The following is a 23,308-nucleotide window of genomic DNA, read 5'->3' on the forward strand; positions in this document are numbered from 1 at the left end:
AGGTCCTAGGGAGTGTTGCTGAACAAAGAGACCTTAGAGTGCAAGTTCATAGCTCCTTGAAAGTGGAGTCGCAGGTAGATAGGATAGTGAAGAAGGCGTTTGGTATGCTTTCCTTTATTGGTCAGAGTACTGAATACAGGAGTTGGGAGGTCATGTTGCAGCTGTACAGGACATTGGTTAGGCCACTATTGGAATATTGCATGCAATTCTGGTCTCCTTCCTATCGGAAAGTTGTTGTGAAACTTGAAAGGATTCAGAAAAGATTTACAAGGATGTTGCTAGGGTTGGAGGATTTGAGCTATAGGGAGAAGCTGAACAGGCTGGGGCTGCTTTCCCTGGAGCGTCGGAGGCTGAGGGGTGACCTTATAGAGGTTTATAAAATTATGAGGGGCATGGATAGAATAAATTGACAAAGTTTTTTCCCTGGGGTCGGGGAGTCCAGAACTTGAGGGCATAGGTTTAGGGTGAGAGGGGAAAGATATAAAAGAGACCTAAGGGGCAACTTTTTCACGCAGAGGGTGGTATGTGTATGGAATGAGCTGCCAGAGGATGTGGTGGAGGCTGGTACAATTGCAACATTTAAGAGGCATTTGGACGGGTATATGAATAGGAAGGGTTTGGAGGGATATCGGCCGGGTGCTGTCAGGTGGGACTAGATTGGGTTGGGATATCTGGTCGGCATGGACAGGTTGGACCGAAGGGCCTGTTTCCATGCTGTACATCTCTATGACTCTATGATAACGTTTGGAGAATTGGTGTTAGACCGAAATGTCAGGTTGAGACAGCTGAGGCACCAATGTGCAGATGCTGGAGCAGAGGAGAGAGTTGCAGGAGAATGGCATAGCAGGTTAGCGCCTGGAAATAGGACAGACAGAAATAATTAAAGAAAATAAAATGTGCTTTACCAGTCAATTACCTTGGTAACACCATTTACTCAACAACAAATGGATAAAATCCACAGTCATCAAGGATGCTATATTATGGAAACACACACAACTTTTTGTCAACATCGATGTTTGTAACTGGTTTAAAGTTATAATAATGGTTTAAATTTAATTACGTTAACAAAATTATTACTAACATTTTTCATTCATCTGCAAACACTGATAATGTTTAAACTTAATAAGAAATACAAATTCTTTTATAACTCAATGTTGGTTCTTATTTTTAGGTCACGTTTATACAAGCAAAATAAATACTACAGCATTGCTAAGTAGCAGTGAATAAATTAATCCCGAGATATATAAACACCATTGCAACCAATATTATTTGGAAAAATTGCATCATAGAATTTCAATTACTTGCAACGCTTCTGGATTGTAAAAAGTATTAAAATCCTGAGAATCAAAAAAATACACAGCAAAAATCTTAATAAATCTATTCCTCTAAGAAGGCAGAGCAACACTTCATTTCCAAATCACAACCAATGGGGGCACCATAATCTGATGTTAAAGTGGTGAATAAAATATTTATTCCAGGCAGATTCAGTGGTTCTAAGTTTAATCAAACTTTACAAATTTGTGTTCTGGAGGGAAGAAATAATGTAAACATTATGCCTGATTGTGTTCTTGAAGACATCTTTCATGTTCATTCTTCTTAATGGTTGTCTAAAATTGAGACACAAATAGGAGATTACATCAGTACAAACTGTACATGTTGTGATAGATATTTACCTCAACCCATTTTCGGCCTGACTGCAAGACATAGGCAAGAATTGTAGTAGCGAACATAGACAGTGGAGAGAACTATCAGGGCTTAAACTGAAGGAAGGTTGAGGAACTCCTATTTCTCATGGCTATGTAGGGAAGTTTTTTTTAGAAAGGTCATTACTAAAATATAACAGCAGCTGCTGTTTAATGTATAACAACCAGTAGGGCAGATCCGACACTTCCCTGTTTGTCACTACCCAATTTCTGTGAGAGAGTTTAAAGCAGCCATTTTAATGCAATGGCACCAACCATAAACTTGTGTGGATTTTGAGATTGAAGGTTGTAGTGGTTTGTTTGGGAAATCCTGTAATCCAATTTGCCCCATGATGTGCTGTTTGAAGGTAGCGTTTGACTTTGATTTCTAGGCAGGTTCTTCATCTGGAACCAAACCTGAATGACTTCTCTGTCAAGAGAATTTATCGGCCAGGAGATATCGGAAGTCGACAGTTGGGCTCATGATAGTGCAGTAGGGGGAAACCGGGAAAATTAATCAAAATAATCTGGCTACCTGACGTGCTACCGCCTCGTTGAGGTGAGCACATGAAGGTGATGACAGAAGCCCTACTGCAGTAAGAATCTAATCAAACTAATTAGGAGTCAATTACAACAATGCAACAATTTTGACACTGTTACCCAGAGTGTGTGCATTATATCAAGCAAGAGGCTGCACTGTAGTTGATGTAGTTTTAAAGGCAGCTATCAGAAAATGGCAAGGTTATTATCTTTGCATCTGAAAGCTGTGTCTTGGAGTGAAGATGTCTCCTGACATGATGGGCCAAATGATAATATTCTTGTAGCAATTTTAACCTGACATAATCAACAGTGCTTTACTTACCTGTTACTTTAAGTGGAAGTGCACAAAACATTTTGATCTAATTCAAGAGGGTGATGGTGGACTGAGTGTTATACCTTTACTGTAACTGCCACACAAGAGCAGAACCCAGGAATGTAATAACTGTATTCCCTCATGATCTGGACTCAGAAGACTTAGAATAAATTGTTAAGCTGTTTTATCTTGATTAGGAGATCACAGAGAACAAGTGAGAAGCAAATTCATTTCTTTCCATCAACACAACTTCCCTTTGTATAATGATCCCAATAAATAAAACTGCTTTGCAACCCCATTTTTCTGCATTGACTTAAAGCTGTTTGTTCATGACCTTTCTCCTGCATTCCATCCTTCTTGCAGTCTCCTACGATAGGAGGAGGACGGGGATGGGAGGGTGAAACCCTAAAAGGTAGTGAATACAAAATATCATTGTGCATATGTGCCCAAAATCATTACTGCAACTGTGTGTTTTGAACCATGCAAGGAACCATGTCTCGGAAAGGCTTATTTAAGACAGGTTCCCAGGGAGCAATTTCCCTTAAATGCTGCTAGCCAGGTTTTCTCGAACTTTCAGACACTTGCCAGTGAAAGGGAAACAATTCCTGCTCATGAAAGGAACTACCTTTTGCTGGACACGGAGGGCCACAGGAGGCAGAAATACTCCCTCAGTATCACAAGGAAACCTTTGGCCTTCCACTGGCAATCAAGACAACTTTAATTCTATTCAAGTACTAATAACTGACTCTGTGATGCTAACATCCCCTCTTTCCCCAAGCCCTCATCTGCTGCTTTCTCCCTCTCCTGATTGCTGGGGACCAACAATCTCCATCTGTGATCCCCTGTTATTTCTCCGCCCAGTAACTGGTCCATAACTTTGACCAGCTGCCAGGAGGGTCAAAAACCTCTTTTTAAAATAAGCTCCTGCTATTAAATATAGCAGAAATCTATGTCCTTAGCCTTCCTAATCTTTCTCTGTGTCAGCAGCCCCTCACTGGCTCATTCTCTGTCTTTATATGGAGTACTACAGCATAGAAACAGACTAGCCCATGCCAACCATGTTCCCAAACTAAACTAGTCCTACTTACCTGTGTTTGGCCCATTCTCCTCCAAATTTTCCGATTCATATACTTATCCAAATGTCTTTTAACTGTTTGTAACTGTACCTGCATCCACCACTTCCTCTGGTAGTTCATTGCACACACACTAAACACTCTGTGTAAAAGAAGTTGCACCTCATGCCCTTTTTAAAACTTTATCCTCTCACTTCAAAAATATGCCCTCTAGTTTTGAACTACTCCCACCCTAGGGAAAAGACCCTTGCTATTTATAATATCTACGCCCCTCAAGATTTTATAAACATCGATAAGGTCACCCGTAAATTTCTACGCTTCAGTGAAAAAAGTTCCAGCCTACCCAGAATCTCCCTATAACTCAAACCTTCCATTCCTGGCAACATCCTGGTAAAGCTTTTCTGAACCCTTCTCCAATTTAACAATGTCCTTCCTGTAGCAGAAATGGATACAGTACTCCAGAAGAGGCCTCACCAACATTCTATACAACCTCAACATGACATCCTAACTCCTATACTCAAAGATCTGAGCAATCAAGGCAAGCGTGCTAAACACCTTCTTAACCACTCTATCTACATGTCATACAAATTTCAAAGAATTATATACCTGAACCCGAGGTTCTATTACATGACCCAGTTCACCACTATTAATTGTATAAGTCCTGCCTTTTTTTGTTTTATGAAAATACAATACCTCGCATTTATCCAAATTAAACTTCATCTGCCACTCCATAGTTCATTGACCCAATTGATCAAGATCTCTGTAATCTTAGATAACCTTCCTCACTGTCCAATATACCATCAATTCTGGTGTCACCCACAAACTTACTAACCTTGTCTCCTTTATTTTCATTCAAATTGTCTATATAAATGACAAACAAAAGGGGATCCAGTATCAATTCCTGTGGAACACCACTAGTCAGAGGCCTCCAGTCCAAAAAAATGCTCTACCATCATCCACTATTTCCTACTATAAAGCGAAGTTTGTATGCAATTGGTAAGGTCTCCCTGAATCCCACGTGATCTAAGTTTGCTAATTAGTTTACCATGCAGAACCTTGTCAAAGGTTTTATTAAAGTCCACGTAAACAACGACAACCACTCTGCCCTCATCAATCTTTTTGGTTACTTCCTCAAAAAAACTCAATTAAGTTTGTGAGACATGATCACCTTTACAAAAAGCCATGCTGGTTATCTCTAATCATTCCTTGTCTCTCCAAATGCGCACAAATCCTATCTTTCAGAATCCCCTCCAACAACTTACCCACACCACTGATGTCAGGCTCACGGATCTTCCGTTCCCAAGCTTCTCCTTACAGCCTTTCTTAAAAGGCATAACATTAGCCAAGCTCCATATCTCCGGTACCTCACCTCTGGTTAATAATGATACAAATATTTCTGCGAGAGATTCCACAATTTCCTCCCTAACTTTCCACAATGCCCTGGGATAGACTTGATCAGGTCCCAGAGATTTATGCATCTTATCAGAGAATCCCTACAGTATGGAAACAGACTAACAAGACCATACCCTCTGAAGAGTAACCCACTCAGACCCATTCCCCCTAACCTATATATATTTCTGACTAATGCACCTAACCTACACATCCCTGAACACTATGGGCAATTTAGAATGGCCGATTCACCTAACTTGTACATCTTTGGACTTTGGGAGGAAACCAGAGCACCCGGAGGAATCCCATACATACACGGGGAGAATGTGCAAACTCCACACAGTTGCCTGAGGCTGAAATCGAACCCAGGTTCCTGGCGCTGTGAGGCAGCAATGCTAACCACTGAGCCACTGTGCCACCCCTATGTTTTCTAAGACCTCCAGCATTTCCTATTCTGTAATGTGAACTGTTTCAAAACATCAATATTAATTACCCTGAGTTCTCTAGCCTCCATTCCTTTCTCCACAGTAAAAAAACGATGTGAAGTATTCATTTAGTATCTCTTCCATCTCCTGTGGTTCAACATATAGATGACTCGTTGAGTCTATGACCTCTTTAAGAGGCCCTTCATTGATCCATTCAAGGGACCCTATTCTCTCTTTAGTTGCTCTTAATGTACTTGTAGAATCTCTTTGGATTATCGTAAAGGCTACTTTTCAAAATCAAATATCCAAAACAGTCACCTCTGTCATTTCTATTTTTGGGCTGACTTCCAAATTGTGACTATAGTTACTTATTAAGTACCTTGTACATTCCCTTCTCACAAAATGCTTGCACTGATGCACAAGGCTGAACCCATGCTGTGCAACATTCATAACAAAAAGACCCAGCTGGTACATGTCTACGCTGAAGTGGACTTTAATGAGTCCATTAATGCGTTTGTTACTAATTTGCCACAGCATGATCTCAGTCCCTGACAGCAGACAGGATGGGATGCTTTTAGCCACTGACTGCAACAACTGCAGCCCATGATGTTACATGATTGCTCAACCTGAATAACTGCCCAACCAGGTCAATCTGCCACATGTTAAAATAAATAAAATCCTCTACGCTTTACAGAACTATCTGCCACTCAGAATCACATCTATTAGATTAGAAGCTAAGACATTGGGCATAATTTTCTTTATTAGGGTTCCTCAACAGGTCTAATGTTAGCGTGATTATGTACATTAGGGTTTTAGAATATTATGCTCTGCACTTTGTTGAAAGTACAAGTTGAAAATGTCAAGGTGAGCAAAACAGAGCCATTGGGTTCTGAAAAAAACAGGACAAGAATCTGTGTACATTTTAACATTGCTAAGAAAAATGAAAATTGATGCAATTGGATTCATGCTTGTAATACACTAGTTTTAGAGCTTAAGGGTGTGACTGGCAATAATGAGCATTTATATAATATTAAAATGGTAGCTATGTTTGAAATGACAAGAATTCTTTTTCCAATGCAGGGCAAAATATCATTTTTTGAAGCTAAATTTGTGGTGATGAATCTTGGACAGCAACTTATGGACTTTCATGTTTTACAATCCCTTGCCTGATGCTGCTGTACTATTTACACGTAATAGTAAGCATCATTAGTTTCACTATTAATCGGACAGCAAATTCTGGCTTACATATTTCTTTCCACTGAACATAATTCATTTGCAAGCTAACACAAATGATATTTCTGTTTCAAAGATCAAGCTATTAATTTAGCTTGAAGTTGAGAAGTTAACCTCACCTCTTTTTTTCTTGCAGTTTTTCCTGTTTTGATGGTCATTTTCATTTAATTGCTTCCTTAAGTCTTCGACTTTACTGTCATCAATATATTCATAGTCATGCTTGTCAGACAAATCCAAGTTATCAATATCCAAAGGAAGGCTTTTGGCTAAAGAAAAGATTTAAAGGGATGGTTTACAGAAACAAATTACAATAAAGCCACGTGTCACATGTTAGTAATTGAGAAATTCACAAATATTACCATTTGATCATTATGGAGTTGACTAGCAATTTTCTTTTAATGCAGCCATCATCATGTAATTCAATTTTTTCACAGCACCTCACTCCCTAACTCCATCCTAAACCGCCACCAATAGTATATATTTGAACTCTCTACTCTGCTAAGTCTGTAGAGAGAAGAAATGTTACTATCTCACTCTCTCACACTCCTCTTTCTTCCTTGCCTCTAGTTCTGTTTCTCTTTTGCTGCCATTCCACTTCTGTTTATCTGTTTACTATTTAGTTATGCTTTCTTCTAAAAATAGGTATCATGGGTAGTTAAATCAAGTTGAGATATAGATTAGTAAGAGTTTGCCTGAATGGGTTATGAGGCTAATTGGTTGAATGGCTTGTTCATGTTCTTATTTTAATTCCTATCTTTGTATAAGCCCATAAAACTAGGAGCAGAAACTAGGCTTTTCAGTCTATCAAGGCCACTCCATCATTCAATGGGCTCATGGTTGATCTGATAATCCTCAACTCCACCTATCCACCTTTTCCCAATTACTACTGATTTCCTTTTTAATTAATAATCCATCTCCCTCAACCTTGAATATACTTAATGACCCAGCCTCAACAGCCCTCTGTGATAAAGAATTACATAGCTTCACTACCCTCTGACAGAAGAAGTTCCCCCTCATCTCTGTCTTAAATGTGTGATCACTTATAATGCCCTCAGGTCCTAGACTCTGCTACAAGGGGAACCAACTTCTATGCATCTACCCTGTCAAATCCTCTAAGAATCTTGTACGTTTCAAAAAGGTCACCTCACATTTTTCTACATTCCAATGAGTACAGGCCAAACCTACTCAACCTTTCCTCATAAGACAGTCCCTCCACCCTGGTATCAGCTGAGTGAACTTTTTCTGGACTGCCCCCTTCTTTATAAAATCGTTCACAGTATTCCAACTGTGATCTGACTAATGTCTTGTGTAGTTTTAACCAAACCTCCCTATTTTTATACTCCATTCACTTTGAAATGAAGGCTAACATTCCATTCCTTTCCCTATTAATTGCTAAATCTCAACTATTTCATATCTTTTCTCAGCTCCTGTTACATATTTATTCTCATCGTCTGCCTTCACTTCTTTTCACTTCCCCTTTTCCCCCAACCTTTTGGCTTTTGTTGGATTGGAAACTACAATGGTGAACAGTACAAGGCTGTCAGTGAGGTTCAGGGAGGTGACCAGGACAGTGAAGGATGTCAGAGTGTAGAATCTAGCAATCTGTGGAAACTGAGTAATCCAGCAAATGACAGTTTATGGGGCTAATGGAAAGTGAAGAACACAAAGCACACAAAAAGTGGAACTTCAAAATTTTGCAGAAGGGAAAGTTGGAGTCTAAGTGTATGTTTGCAAAACAGATGAGCACACACTGTTTTACAAATTATTGTCAACCGGGTCTCAATTCCTATTTAGTGGTCCGAGATAAGAGATTTCTTATTTTACTAACCACTGTATATTTTTGTGATTTATTTAATATTATTGATAACTTATCAAGTTATTTGATGTTAGTCACTCAAAATCCAGTATATTCCTTTAACTTGTGAATTTATAAAAATGGATCACAAACTTTGAAAATCAATGCAATGCTGTATTTTTGTCAATTTGCTGAAGAAATACAAGCCATGTACATTACAGAGCTCATCATCAAATGGCCAGAGATATAGATAATTGCTCCACACTTCAGTAGTAGATGAGCTGAAAGTTACAACCATTTCTCCTGACACTGCTGTTACTGAAAGTCTGACTTTGGTTTCTTCTACAAAGGCAAAATCTGCTGGATGCTGGAAATCTAAAATAAGGACAGAAAATGCTGAAAATACCTAACTGACCAGGAAGCATATTTGGAGAGACAAGAAGAGTTAATACTTCAGATCCGTGACCTATCATTATAACTCAAAATATCAACACCCCACTGATGCTACCTGACCACCTAAATGGTTCAAGAAAGACTGTGCCTCCTGACACCCGTGAAAGGTTCACATTGAGCATGTGGAAAGTTCTGCACATGCACACTTCGTTAAACGTCCTGCCAGTAAAAATATTGTGATGCCCAAATAAGCCAATAAATATGAATGGAATGAAGAGACGTCACTGACAGTGCATGCACCTTTCGCACATACTTACTAAGGGGGTTTCAGAAGAAATTCCTGCCTTAAATTTCTGTTTATATTTCTAGCTACTTCAATACTGGTTCATTCATTTAGATTTGGTGAATCAAAATTGATAATTCAGTATTTCATTGATTTATTAGCTTTCTATCTGGGTAAGGGAGCCAGGTTTTAGAAAATCTAAGTTTACTTGCTTCTGAAATCAGCATTGAACCAAGGCCAATATTCAGGCAAGTTTACCTCATTTGATCTCAGCATTTCCCACCTAGACATGATTCCCAACAGAACTGTGGGGTCCATTGTATGTTTTGCCAATCACTAGCATTGAAAGCCCCAGCTAATGAGCATCATACCACTTGCTTCTGGAGAACAAACAGTACAACATAGTAACACAAACACTGTGTCAGGGTCATACGAGGGAACAATTACAAGTAATAATGACACAGAGAAGTGTTAACATCATGTTTAGCAGACTTGCAGCACACATTATTATATTGCTACAAAGAAGGACTGCACAATTATAGGATGCGTAATGCAACAATCTCAATACATTGATCACACGAACCACGGCAGCTTCAAACTTTAACTAAATAATTGAAAAATAATGTTTTGTGAGAGTCCTCATCGTTACACACAGTATGTACATATGCAAAGATACACAAATAGCTTTGTAATTTTTTTAGCAGAAATCAATGTCTCTCTCACAAAATCAACTGAATACCTTAGCTAACTATTATAACTCAAAATGTTGGATGAACTTGAGTGATCTCCTTTACCATTATAAGACATATTTTCACTTTATGAACAAAATAAATGCGTTCACTGTTCACAGAATCAGTAACTCACTGAGTTTGTTCTTTCTGACAATGAATTTGGGAACTTCTGATTTGTCTTCAAATTCATCTAACCTAAACTGGCTACAGCTGGTAACTGCAGTTTAATAAATGTGGTTTAAATTTAAAACTGTGGCCCTGTCTTGAAAGAAAATCAATTGCTTTGTAAGGAAACCTAAAACCAAATCCAAACACTGAATGTGAATTCATCTACTAGTGTGCATCCCTACAAATTATACAAATGCATTCTGACTTTTGACTCTTGAAAGTGCAGCTGCAATTCAAGTATTACATACCTTTCAGCAGCATCACATTGGGTTCTGGTAAAACGTAGTCTGAACTTTCTTTCATGTGGTCTGTAATTGTTACACTATGAAGAATATTTTCTGGTTTTGCAACAATGTCAGGGATGTATTTCTGAGATTTTGGTTTGCATCTTGGCATTTCGATTGGTGAATTCTAATTTTAAAAAAAGCCAGTGGTAAGTAATATCAAAAAAACCCCACAGAATATTCTAACACTGAATAATTATGTAACCTATAAGTAATGGTTTGAAACCTAGTTAAATTATGTCTTTTCAGTTGCACCCTTTTGAGTTCCTCCACCTTCATCCAACAGCAACTTGATTTTTCCATTACTACTGTTCTCAGTAAACTTTACTAAGCTCCCTGTTCCCTAAAGCATCAACTTAAAAATGCTTCCCTCATTTAGAAATCCCCGCATGATGTTTCCCTACTCTATCTTCGCAATATACTGAACTTTCATATCTCAAGCCTGTGTACTCCAGCCAAGTAGGGCATTCTCTGCATTCTTGTCCTTCACTTAATCAGTAATGGAACAAACTATGCTGTCTCAACCAATCACCTGGAGAACCCTCAAAAAACCTCAACCTTCATTCTCTCTCCTTTAAAAACTACCTCAAAAGATATTTTTGAATGATGGTTCTACATATATCCAACAAAGATCAAAAAGCAATTCATCAAGGATCACTGAACAGCACCTACCAAACTCACAAATCTTATCATCTAGAAGCAAAAGGGCAGGCAAATGCATGGAAACACACCATATCCTGTAAGTTCCCCCCAAACTCACATCTAGTTACTGACTTGGAACGAGACTGTCATTCTTTCACTGCTGCAGGGACAAAGTCTTGGAACTCCCACCCTAACATGTCTGTACATGTCCCTAGACCTGTAGCAGTTCAAGAGCGCAACTCACTTATTTCTTAACAGTAATTAGGGATGGCCAATGGATGTTAACCTAACCAGTAAAGGCTGCATCCCATGAATGAACACATTTGTAAAACTCCATTCATGTCTAATGTAATTCTCTCCTTTCTTTAATCCATTAACAAGCAATCGTTTTGGTCTTGTAGAGTAAAGCTTGCAAGTATTATTACTTAACTTTGTCTTTATAAGTGCACTGAATCTTCATATCTCATTCACGCCTTGGTGAGTCAAAAAATCTCATTTTAAGAAGCTGGATTAAAGGTTTTAGACAGTGTGAGATAGAGATTTAAACCCAGACAGGACTGAAAGATTATAGTCTTATTATTTTTCTTTTTGTCTGACAGTTGTGTGAAATACATTTGTGTCATGAATCCAGTTACTCAAAGAGCGTGTGAACAGAATATAAAACTGCCATATTTCAGCACAAATTGCCAGGCTAAGAGGTTTCATTAACAGTTGGAATTTTGCAAAGTGACTTAAAAAAAAACAGTGTTTGAAACCACAGGCTACACAATTTATAACTAGCTCCAAGTTTCTATTAGATTTTTTTGGAAATGACGCATAATCTGATTATTAAAATACCAGATAAACAATTATAAATAAAATTTATCAATTACATTACATCGGATAGCAATACTTTAATCTGTTTGTTAGGGAGTAGTAGGTGCACTGTTACCACATATTTAGTTATGTTTTACCCAACGTAGGATTGATAGGGCCTGATGTTAAATGCAAAAATCTTCAAAAGTGCTACGATTCCTCAACTTTCATCAAACTTTTCAACAAAAATGCATGTTTATTTTCAGTTGAGATTTAGTTCGTTGATGAGGGTCAATAACAAGGGGCCATACTTTCAGGTGAAAGGCAGGACGCTTCGAGGGATTTGCAGAAAAATGTTTTCATCCAGAGGGTGGTGGGAATCTGGAATGCACTGGTGGGAAGGCAATTGAGGGGGGGAATGCTCCCAACTTTAAAAGTACTTGGATGACCACTTGAAACATTGTGACATTCAAGGTCAAGTGCTGGAAAGTGAGACTAGTGTGGATTTACATTAGTGTTTTGTCAATGCAGACTCAATGGGACCTTGGCATTTTCTGTACTGTACGATTTAATGATTCTATAAACGAGTCTGAATGGGGTGGAGGTGCAGTGACCAGGATGTAAGGTGCAGACTGGAGACCCCAATGCCTGACGGTGCTCTGACTTAGTCCTAGGAAGGAAAACTTGATAATGCCTTCCCACCTGGAGGCCAACTGCGGCCATTGAAGTTTGGGATGGGGTCGTAGGAGCACCCAGTTCCATTAGAGGCATCCAGCAGCAGGAATAGAGGAACCTGGAGGTAAACTTCTCCTCCCAACCCCCTCACCACCACCTTCTCAGAGGCAATTAATGACAAGCAAAAAATGCTGGTCAGCCAGCATGCCCACATCCAATGAGTAAAAATGAACTCACTTCTCTCAATTAAACCTCTCTTTTGGATCCTAATGCATCCTCTGCAAACACCTTGTTACCTGCTGAATTGTAATACTAGCAGTGGGCACTGCTCCTGGTAGTGTTGTAGATAATATAGCACTGCTGGCTTCTGCCACCTTACACCAGGGTTTCCAAAGTGAAATTCCTTTCCAGAATTGCTAACATCTCCTCCTTGTGAACCTCAATCCGGTCTAGTCTAGTAGTCTGTATCTCAATATTCTCCTTGACAACATTGTCTTTCTTCTGTGTGAATACTGACAAAAAAAGAGTCATTTAACGCTTCCTTATCTCCTTGGACTCCACACACAACTTCCCACTACTATCCTTGATTGGCCCTAATCATTCTCTAGTCATTCATTTATTCCTGATAAACCTATAGAAAGCTTTAGGGTTTCCCTTGATCCTAACTGCCAACAACTTCTCATGTCCCCTCCTGGCTCTTCTTAGCTCTCTCTTTCTGTCCTTTCTGGCTAACTTGTAACTCTCAAGCGCTCTAACTGAACTTTCACCTCTCATGTGGACATAAGCCTTCTTCTTCCTCTTGACAAGAGATTCAACTTCTTTAGTCAACCATGGCTCCCTCGCTCAACCACTTCCTCCCTGCCTGACAGGTACATACTTATCAAGGACACGTAGTAGCTGTTCCTTGAATAAGCTCCACATTTCAATTGTGCCCATCCCCTGCAGTTTCCTTCCCAATCCTATGCAGCCTAAATCTTGCCTAATCGCATCAATAATTGCCTTTCCCCCAGCCAAAACTCTTGCCCTGCGGTATATACCTATTCTTTTCCATTGCTAATGTAAACATATCCGAATTGTGGTCACTATCCCCATAGTGTTCACCTACTTCCAAATCTAACACCTGGCCGGGTTCATTACCCAGTACCAAATCCAATGTGGCCTCGGCCCATGTTGGCTTGTCTACATACTGTGTCAGGAAACCCTCCTGCAAGCTTGGACAAATACTGACCCAACGAAAGTACTCTAACTGTAGCATATCCAGTCACTATTTGGAAAGTTAAAGTTCCGCGTAACAATTAACCTGTTACTCTCGCTCTTATCCATAATAATCTTTCCTCTACATCTCTAGAACTATTTTAAATATTTTTAAATACAGTAACTGCAATATAAAACATTGTCATACTGAAACATTTTTATTTCTAGCCTCTTGAACTAAAGAAAAAAACCAAACATCTGTTGTATGACACTTTTGATTCCACACGTGTTTTCTAAGCTTTCCAAAGACAGGCTTGTGTTTGAGTTATGATTTCAACTACCCTCCCCACAACCCTAAATTGTCCTCCTTCCCTACTGAATACACTCATGGGTTTGTTCCACAAACATTGGTTACCCTCCCCTACTTTACCTAAGTGAACAATTATTCAAGAGTTAACTTCTGCAACAACACAGAAACTCTTAGCAGCCATCGGCCAGATGGTTCCCCTAGCCTGTTCACCATTCAGTAACACGATGGCTGAACTCTCCTGCTCTATCCTTGTGTCCTGCACTTCCCTTATTGCCCAAAAAACATCAATCAATCCCAATCTGAATATACCCTTTAATCAAGTTTCCAGACATCCCTAGGGTAGAGAAATCCAAAGATTTGCACCATGCTGATTGAAAAAAATCTTCATCTCACTCCTGAATTACCTCCTCCTTACCCACAGACTATGACCCCTACTTCCAAACCCAAAAGTCTGGGGAACTATCCTCTCATATCTATCCTGTCAACTCCTCTGTGAATTTTTCACCTTTCAATGAGATAAAACTACTTAACAGCTGGGCGAGATGAGACAGTAAAAACCCTCCTTGCTCCATAGCTGGCCAAATACATTTCCAGATTAATTTTTCTGAGTAGCAACCCAGAATAATTATTGAACTTCTCTTCTCTTCTGAGAAACAAGACTCTCAGGCTAATTGTCGTGCTCTCATTGTCATTCTGCCCGAGATAATCTGATTTAGTACTTGGGATCTTCCTACTCTGTACATGTCAACTAAATAGTTAACAGACTTTGAACCAAGCTGTTTCTTCTAATATCCTTCTGATGTATTCCACGCTAGTCACTTTAAAGGTTTGAAGTTTCATTGCTTTTGCTTTTAAATAAAAGTAACTGCTTCGTGTAAACAATTCTAAATCCTCAGTATTGCTGTCCCTCTTTGATAGAAAGTATTGCCTTACCTTTGGAGACTTATGGGGATTCCGTTTTCGAGGTTGAGGTGGGTACAGTCTCAATATTTTTGTTGATGATATAGGTGATTGAGGTTTTTTTGGAGGACGGGGAGGAGGATGCAATGTGGAATTTTCATATCTCCGCAGCATGTAGTACACATCTTCACTGATCTCCTCTACAATGGTTTTTGGAGTAGAACATGGAACATTTACTGCTGGCCTCTGTAACATTTGAACGGACAAGTTGACTCGCTGAACTGGAATTTTGAAACATTCTGATGGACTGTCCAGCATGCTCACGAGCAAGCATGGATCTGCAATTTCTTCCTCAATTCGTAACGAAGGCAAGGCTGCTAAATTGTCATTGATTGACAAATCTCTTACAGATACTTTAACATTAAAGGGAAGGCTAAAATGTTCACAAATGTCAGAAATATTGTACTGCTTTTTATCATGAATAACTTCAACAAAGCTTCCTTCCATATATGTAGGAAGGAGGACTTGTTCATAGTCTTTTCCCACAATTTTTTCACAAGCCAGTGCTTCAACTATCCGTTTATCTCCTTCCCAGCTGACTTCGGTGCTCTGACATTGATGAACAAAAAACTGGTCACCCACCTCTACAGACGAAAACTCTGCATACTCTGATTCAAACATCTTTGTTGCAATGACGTGCAAGTGGTCATTGTTGTTTATCGCCAGCTTCAGATCATACACTGTTGGGAACTCTCTTGGTCTTCTTTTGAATCGTCCTTTGTAGGTTTTGGGAATTAAAAAGTGCTTTTTATTTAAATCGCTTCTGTTCTCCGATGCAATCGCTTTCTTGGCAAAGTGCTTCTCGTGAATAACTATTATTCGTTCTGCTCTCAGGGAATTGTAAATGTGCTGGTGGTCAGGGCACTCAATTATTTCAGCCAATATGGGGAAGTCTTCATCCGGTCTTTTAAAAACATCAATTAATGTCAGAGGCTGTACAAAGGAGTTAATGTCATAAAGCTCTGTCACGTCTACAACCTCTACATCAAGGTTAGATGGTATGTATACAATATCCTTTCGGACTGAAGGAAATAATTAAGAGAGAAAAAAAAAATCAGTTGCTTTTCTTCACTGAAACACACAAAATTGTTTGTCACAGTTTGGAGTCAAGAGATGCTTTTGAAAAGTCACATTTTAATTCCACCCTTCCTAACACCTCCTTACTGTTCTTCCTCTGAAACGTGCAGAAGAAACCAAATGAATAACTGCTCACTCTGGCAGATGCAATTGTGCAAAGGTTTCCAAAGGAATGCTCCCCATGCCCACCATACACCTCACTCCTCACCATCTTTAAAATATAACGAAAATAAAAACAGAACCATAGGGATTGGACTTGAGCACTGCCACTACAAAATGTTGATACTTCTCTGTAGTAAATGTTTATTTTTTCTTTCTTCCTACACATAGTTTCTACAGTTGCTGAAAATTTTTTATGGGGGCAAGTGACAAAGGTGCGAATCATAAGATAAAATGGTGAATAAAATGGAATATTTGTGCCCTGACACTGGTGGGAAATATATGATCTTAAAACAAAATGGTCACATATAGAACAACTTATTAAATTCTACATAGCTGCTCTGTGGAAATTTCTTCTTGCAAATTTCCTGCTTTCTGATTGTCTCTAAAGGAAGAAGCATTGCAACACTAATTTTATACCTTTTGACTCATCTTTACATAAATAACTACACAGATCTAAACATCAAATATGCATTTATTGAACTCTCAATGTCTGCATCTTTGAGCAAATACAAGGATGTAGGTTTGCCTTTGGGAACCTAAGAAATTGCTCCTATATTTCTATCAGTAAAAAGGCTAGGGCATATCTGTGAGCATATTCCTGAACTTCTGCCCCTGAACATCAATTAATGTCAGAGGCTGTACAAAGGAGTTAATGTCATAAAGCTCTGTCACGTCTATAACCTCTACATCAAGGTTAGATGGTATGTATACAATATCCTTTCGGACTGAAGGAAATAAGTCTTCCTTTCTGAAGGAAATAAGTGGGTAATGTACAAAGGAGAGAAAACAGTTACCCAATCACAAATGAACCAGTACCTGGGAATTACTGAAGACCCAAATGTTAGGGAAGCTCCAGCAAGCTCATGCACAGGTTGTATGTTTGTCTGAAAACAGGTTTGGATAAATCAAGACTCGTATAACTGACCAGAATGAGCTATGTGCCATTTTAACTATGATGCCCTTTAAATTTGTTTAAATTATTAAGTTGTGATTGTTAGATAATCCAAAATCTATATATGGGGCAAGCATCTCAGCAAAGCACTTCTGAAATTTTACAAATTTTTAATGCTCGCCTAACTAGCAATTATTTTCATTTAAACTGAGAATGAAAACAGTATAGATTCTATTAACTTTGCGAATTATGAATGTCTACACTTGTATGCTTATTTTATATACAGCAGACTTTGTTTTGACACTGTTCTACTTTACAACTGACCTTTGTTATAGCAAGTGTTAATTTATGATTTTGTAACAGAATGACTGTGATAAACCACTAACAAATTGGCAAGTATTTTCCTCTTTCTTATTCTTAACCCACACATTCTATGTTGGTTCCCAAGTTGTGGGAGGGCAGGTGCAAAAGCAGAAAATCTCAAACTATTTGTTTAGCTTAAAAAGTAGAATTCAATTGACAAAAAATGCAATGTTTTGCTTACATTTCATCACTGCCTGTATTTCATACACAGGCACCAGGCTCAGGTCATTTTGAAGATACTCATTATAAGGATTTGGATCCCATGCAGTCAATGTTTTTGCAAGCTTCACAACTCTCCTTCGGTGTTTAGGCATCTTCCATTCTATAATCTCCTTCAGTGTATAAAACTGGTCATCTTCACATTCGTAAAATGTTCCTTCATAGGACAGTGGAAGCCTCAATGTCTCATTTTTATCTCCTCTGTTAACAGTACAATTCACATACTGCTCTCCATCCACTTCGGCCAACGAGTTTAGCACTATGTGTTCGTGTTCTGTTATTAAGATGTCACCCACCTGAATATCCACATCACTGAAAAAGTGAGGATGGCCCAAACGATTGTGCCCAATTTGTACTGACTTTGTAATGTCACCAACACTGGTGTAGGGGCTTGGATCAGCAATAATCTTGAAGAAACCTGATGCAAGAATCATTCAAAGTTACATGTCAGATGTTAACTTCTATATCCAAACACATGGTATAGCTGAAATGCTATATCAATTTATTTCCTTTACATGCATTGGTTGTTGCAGCAAATACATATAGATGGTTTCACATATTGATGCAACTTTGCTTGAATTTCCACGTAGACCCAGATCAGATCAATGTCATGGGTATCAATTAGATTCTGAAGCAAAATTTAAACCACTTATGTTAGGCATAAATTATTACTATATTAAACATGCCCATTTTGAACTTATTGCTTTTGTTGTTCACCAATTATAGATTACTGCCAAGACATTTTTAAGACATTGTGTAAACCAAATTACCAATTATGTCACACTAAAATATTGTTTCATGCCGAAATATTTGCACAACAGTCCAAATGCAGCCTTTGAGAGCAATTTTACGATTCTGCATGCTATACATCTCATCACAAAATCAGTGCAATTGAATTCAAGTTTTTGCAGTGCAAATTGCACTTCACTCAACAAACTATATTTGCTAACATTTTTCTCATAGTTAGAGCAGAAATTATTTTAGAAATGTTTCATTATCACTTTCTTTTTCCTGGAAACAATTAGGGATGTAATAGCAAACTGGATACTGACATTTCTGTGCCTAAAATGTGATGTACTTGCTCATATACATGTGCAAATTACATCAAATTATTTATCAACATATTTACCTTACAGCTCTAATGTATACAGCACATATCATGTGGTAAAACATCCCAAAATGCTTCCTTGAGGTCTTAACAAACAATAATTTACACCCAGTGACAAAAAGAAAAATGACTTAATACTTAACTAAAAGCATTTTAAGACCAGAAAGAGGTGTGAGTGGTTAAATGATTAAACCTGGGAAGGAACAGAGGTCCTAATTGAAACATTGCAGGTATCTCATAATGTTGCAGAGTTGAAAGAGGTCACCAAGGAAGGAGGGCTCAGGCTAATGTAGGGATTGGGAAAATAAGAACATTAAAATTGAAGTCTTACCAACCCAGAGTTGACGTTTGCCGGGATACAAATGGTGATGAGTGAAAAGGGCTAGATGCAATTTAGTGTATGGGCAATGGAGTGGAATGTCAAAATGTTGCGTCAATTGGGATTTTTGGTGCCTAGTCTGCTCCAGTTCTTAGGGGCTAACATTTAGAAAACAGTGACATTGTATCATAAGTTTTGGAATGGTGTTGAAGAATCACATGCAACATTCCTGAGTAAGAAAAATCAATTGGCAGAGAGCTGACTTTAGGGGGTAAAAACAGAACTGACTTAAGAATAGGATTTACTGAAACAAGAGGTTGGCATAAGAAAGAGGAACAGAATGATGGGCCACCTTCAAAGAGCAGATGATCCAGGTACATTTGAGGTATATTCCCTATCACAGAAAAGGTAGGACAAAGAAATCCAGCGCTTCCCAGATGACAGAGAAGGTAGAAATTAACATTAGAAAGATGTACCTTTGACAAGTGAATGGCAAAAAATACAATTGGAACTCCACAGGAATGCCAATCATTTTTGGGGGGAATAGAAGTATGAAAAAGCATTTAGGAAAAGCAAAGAGTAACTATGAGAAAGGCAAGCAGCTAACACAAAGGGAAATTCCAAAGTCTTCTATAGGTACATAGGCAATTAGAGAGTGGCTGAAGGAGGAGTAGGATGATCAGAGACCAAAAAGGGGATTTACAAATAAAGGGGGCACAGCTGACATTTTAAATGAATGCTTTACAGCTGTCTATATATAAAAATAAAAGAGGAGGATGCTACCCAGACCATGGTGTCAGATGAAGGAAATCTCTCACTATAGGAGTTCAAAAGTAATAAGGAAGAAGCTTTGGATAGAATATTGGCATCTAACATTGACAAGGCACTAGGGACTGGATAAGGTGCATTCAAGGATTTGAAAGGAAGTGAAGGTAGAAATTCCAGGGGCAGTGACCTTTATCTTTCCGTTTTCTCTGGACTTGGAGAAGGTACCAGAAAACCGGAGAATTGCAAACATTACAGCCTAGTTCAGGAAAGGTTGTAAGGATAACTCCAGCAATCACAGACTAGTTAGTTTAACTTTCATGGGGAATTTTCCAGAAACAATTATTAGTTAGAGAATTAGTAATCACATGAGAAAAAAGTAGGTTGGTTAGGAAGAGGTAGCATGGATATCTAAAGAAGAAATTGTGTTTAACTAACTTGCTGGAGATTTTTGAAGAGGTAAAGAATGAAGGTAAAGCTGTTGATGCAATATACATGGGTTTCCAGAAGGCGTTCGATACGGTGCCACGCAAAAGACTCAATGACTGTTATTGGTCATGGTATAAAAAGGGACAGTAGCAAGATAGATACACACTTGGCTGTGTGATAGGAAACTGAGAGTAGTGGTCAATGCTTTGTTTTTGGGCTGAAGGAAGGTTTGTAGTGGAGTTGACCAGGGTCATTATTGTGTAGAACTCCAAAAAAGGACATTTGGCAAGTTCGTGAATGGTGGATAGGTGGCAGATGAGGTACAATGTGGAGAAATGTAAATAAAAGTGAAAAATAAGAAGTGAAATAAATCAAAAAGAAGTAGTCAAAATACAGAAAGAGACTAGAATAGCGGGTACAATTCGAAATGGGGTGCAGCAGCAGAGGGATCCGGATGTTTATTAGCACAGATCATTGAAAGTGAGAGGACAGGTGAAGACAGCAGTGAATAAGGCATACAGTGTTCTTAGCTTCACTAATAGCAGCATAGAGTATAAGAGCAAGGAGGTGATGTTGAACTTGTACAAGACACTTGTTAGAACTCATCTGGAGTATAGTGTACAGTTGTGGGTGCCAAATTAAAGAAAAGATATGAATCCACTGGAGAGTGCAGAAGCAACTTAGTGGAATGGTTTCATGTATGAGAAACATCACTTTATGAGGACAGATTGATGAAATTGGGGCAGTTCTTCCAGAAGGGAGCAAAAGACCAAGAGCAGATCTGCATGACATTTCCAAATTTATGAGCAGGCTGGACAGAGTAGTTGGATGAAGCGGTTTCTGCTTGTAAAAGGAACGAGAACAAGGAGGCATACATTTGAAATGGTATGCAAAAGAAGCAAAGATGATGCGAGAAAAGTCTTTTTCACTCAGAAAGTAATAACGTAATACGCTTCCATTTAAGGCTTGAGGAGGAAACCGCAAGAAGTTTCTCAATGCTAAGATACTGATATTTGTTTTTCTCGCCATATTTTCCCCAACTTTCTCGATTTTGCTCACACCACACCAGGAAGGGGAAAATTCCACCCACAGAATTAATGGTGGTGACCATAAAATATACAAGCAAAATATAAAAATACCTGGGTAGTCCAGTGGTAGCTCCATGTTATTTGTGAAATCATTGTTTTCAGTACCATCACAATTTTCGGCTTTAATTTTTGCAATTTTGAAACCAATGACTTTAATTACTTCTCCTGTAGCCAGGCAACATTCGTGGCCATGCATTTCATACACAGAACCTATAAAAACATTTTCCAGAATTATTTTTACAACTTTTAAGTCATTAAAATGTGCTTACAGAATCATGAAAATGGAAGAAATTGGATTGAATTTGTTGTTTAAAGATTCTGAATCAGTACAAAAGTAGGAAATGGACATCATATACATATCAACATTTTTGAATACAACAAAATGCTGACATTAATGATGAGGAAATAATATCTCAGCCTCACAATTTGAAAGTTTATAATATCAGACTAAACTTTTATAGTGCAAATAGCCCATTACATTGCAGTTTTACACCCCTAATAAATATGATTCATGTATATTATGACAGAATAAATTATATTTTCTCCAAAACCTAATTTTAGTTTTTTTTATTTGTGCAAAGATGGCTTTATCTCCAGAAATAAAATGCAGAAATACTGATATTCTAAATATAATGTATCATAATAATTCTAGTAAAAATCATTTTGAGTCAGGTCTTGTACTAGGAAGGTCAGAAATCCTGATGCAGCTGACTTTCAGGTATTACTAAGGGCCTGGAACTTTCTAGAAAAATTCTCGTAGGGATGTTAGAGTTGTATATTTCATAAGGCTCCAACTGACTCAAGGTAATCGCAACCCACAAAAGGTAATACGATTAAACTTGTCCATATGTGGCTAACGATTAATTTGATCCCTCCCCACCCACACCCAATTAACTCTCCAATGATATCCCCCAATCCTACATGGATACCTAACCACCACCCTGGGCCCCGACACCCCGCCCTGAAAACTCTTACTTAGACACTTCCTACTAAGCTCACAGCCACCTGAACAGTCCTGACCCTCCAAAAGTACCTTTTTAAAAAAATATATCCAGGGTCAGATTTGGGCCATATTTCAAGAATAATTTTATTTATTTAATCTTCCAAGGCAGACTGTAATGAAATGCACAGAATGTGCAAATCAAGGGGTGGTGATTCAAACTGGAATTTCTTCCATTGCATCCATCTTATTTGTACAGTAGGCAACCCTGGAGCGAAAAAAGACCAGTTTCATTTAAATATCAAAATGAATTTAAGCTAAGATACAGAACAGTTTCTCATTCATTTATGACAAAATTATGTTGTGCATTCTGTGCACACAGTTAAACGCAAAGGGCTGTTCAATTTATATTGAACTTCATAAAGGAGCAGTTGTGATTTTAAGAAAAGATTTTGGTTTTTCAGTACCTTTCAGTTTTTCTTTGTCTTTTAAAAACAAAATTGCTTATTTTTAAGTTATCTTGAGAAATTTTACTTGTACGGCATGGTAATTATAAAAAGTCCATTTAATCATATGTGGTTCATCCATCTTGACTGGCTTCAAACTCCTCCCACTACAGATCAATTTATTGCTAAGTAATTGCAGGGTTTCACCTCCATTACTCTATTGAAAACTCTTAATTTATAACATTTTGTCACTTAGGAAAATTCTCTGCCCTATTAACTATATAGTGAGCGTTCTCAACATACATCATTAATAATGCCCTACATACCTGAAAGCAAGAAACAAATTTGTAAACAACATCAGGATCATAAAGCCAGCATAGCCTCAAGAATGTTAGGGGTCACTATAATTATCATTATAGTTATGCCATTATTGAGGAAAGATTGCTCAACAAGACTAAACATTTGCCTAAAATGAAAGGTGATTAGGAGTGATCTTACATTGCTCTCAGATACCTTACAAATGGTTTTACAGTTGTGTTTCTGTACGTTGTAGAAAGTCTCCTTAGTATGTTGTATGGTAACACAGGAGAAAGCAGCTAAGTCTTAAATCTTCTC

At 38.2% G+C, this 23,308-nt stretch overlaps 1 protein-coding gene across 1 annotated transcript in view; it reads right to left on the reverse strand.

The window, feature by feature from the left end:
* Positions 1-1,101: 1,101 nt before the first annotated feature.
* themis (thymocyte selection associated) overlaps positions 1,102-23,308 on the reverse strand; it is a 45,491-nt gene continuing 23,284 nt past the window's right edge. The window contains exons 2-7 of the mRNA XM_072556018.1: positions 21,359-21,517; positions 17,561-18,016; positions 14,859-15,907; positions 10,274-10,436; positions 6,775-6,921; positions 1,102-1,607 (exon numbers count right to left, since the gene is read on the reverse strand). Of these exons, the coding sequence (XP_072412119.1) occupies positions 1,597-1,607; positions 6,775-6,921; positions 10,274-10,436; positions 14,859-15,907; positions 17,561-18,016; positions 21,359-21,517 (1,985 nt within the window). The 3' untranslated portion in view covers positions 1,102-1,596. The remainder of the gene's footprint in view (positions 1,608-6,774; positions 6,922-10,273; positions 10,437-14,858; positions 15,908-17,560; positions 18,017-21,358; positions 21,518-23,308) is intronic.

This window comes from Chiloscyllium punctatum, chromosome 3 (assembly GCF_047496795.1).
Source record: "Chiloscyllium punctatum isolate Juve2018m chromosome 3, sChiPun1.3, whole genome shotgun sequence".
Lineage (NCBI taxonomy): Eukaryota > Metazoa > Chordata > Chondrichthyes > Orectolobiformes > Hemiscylliidae > Chiloscyllium > Chiloscyllium punctatum.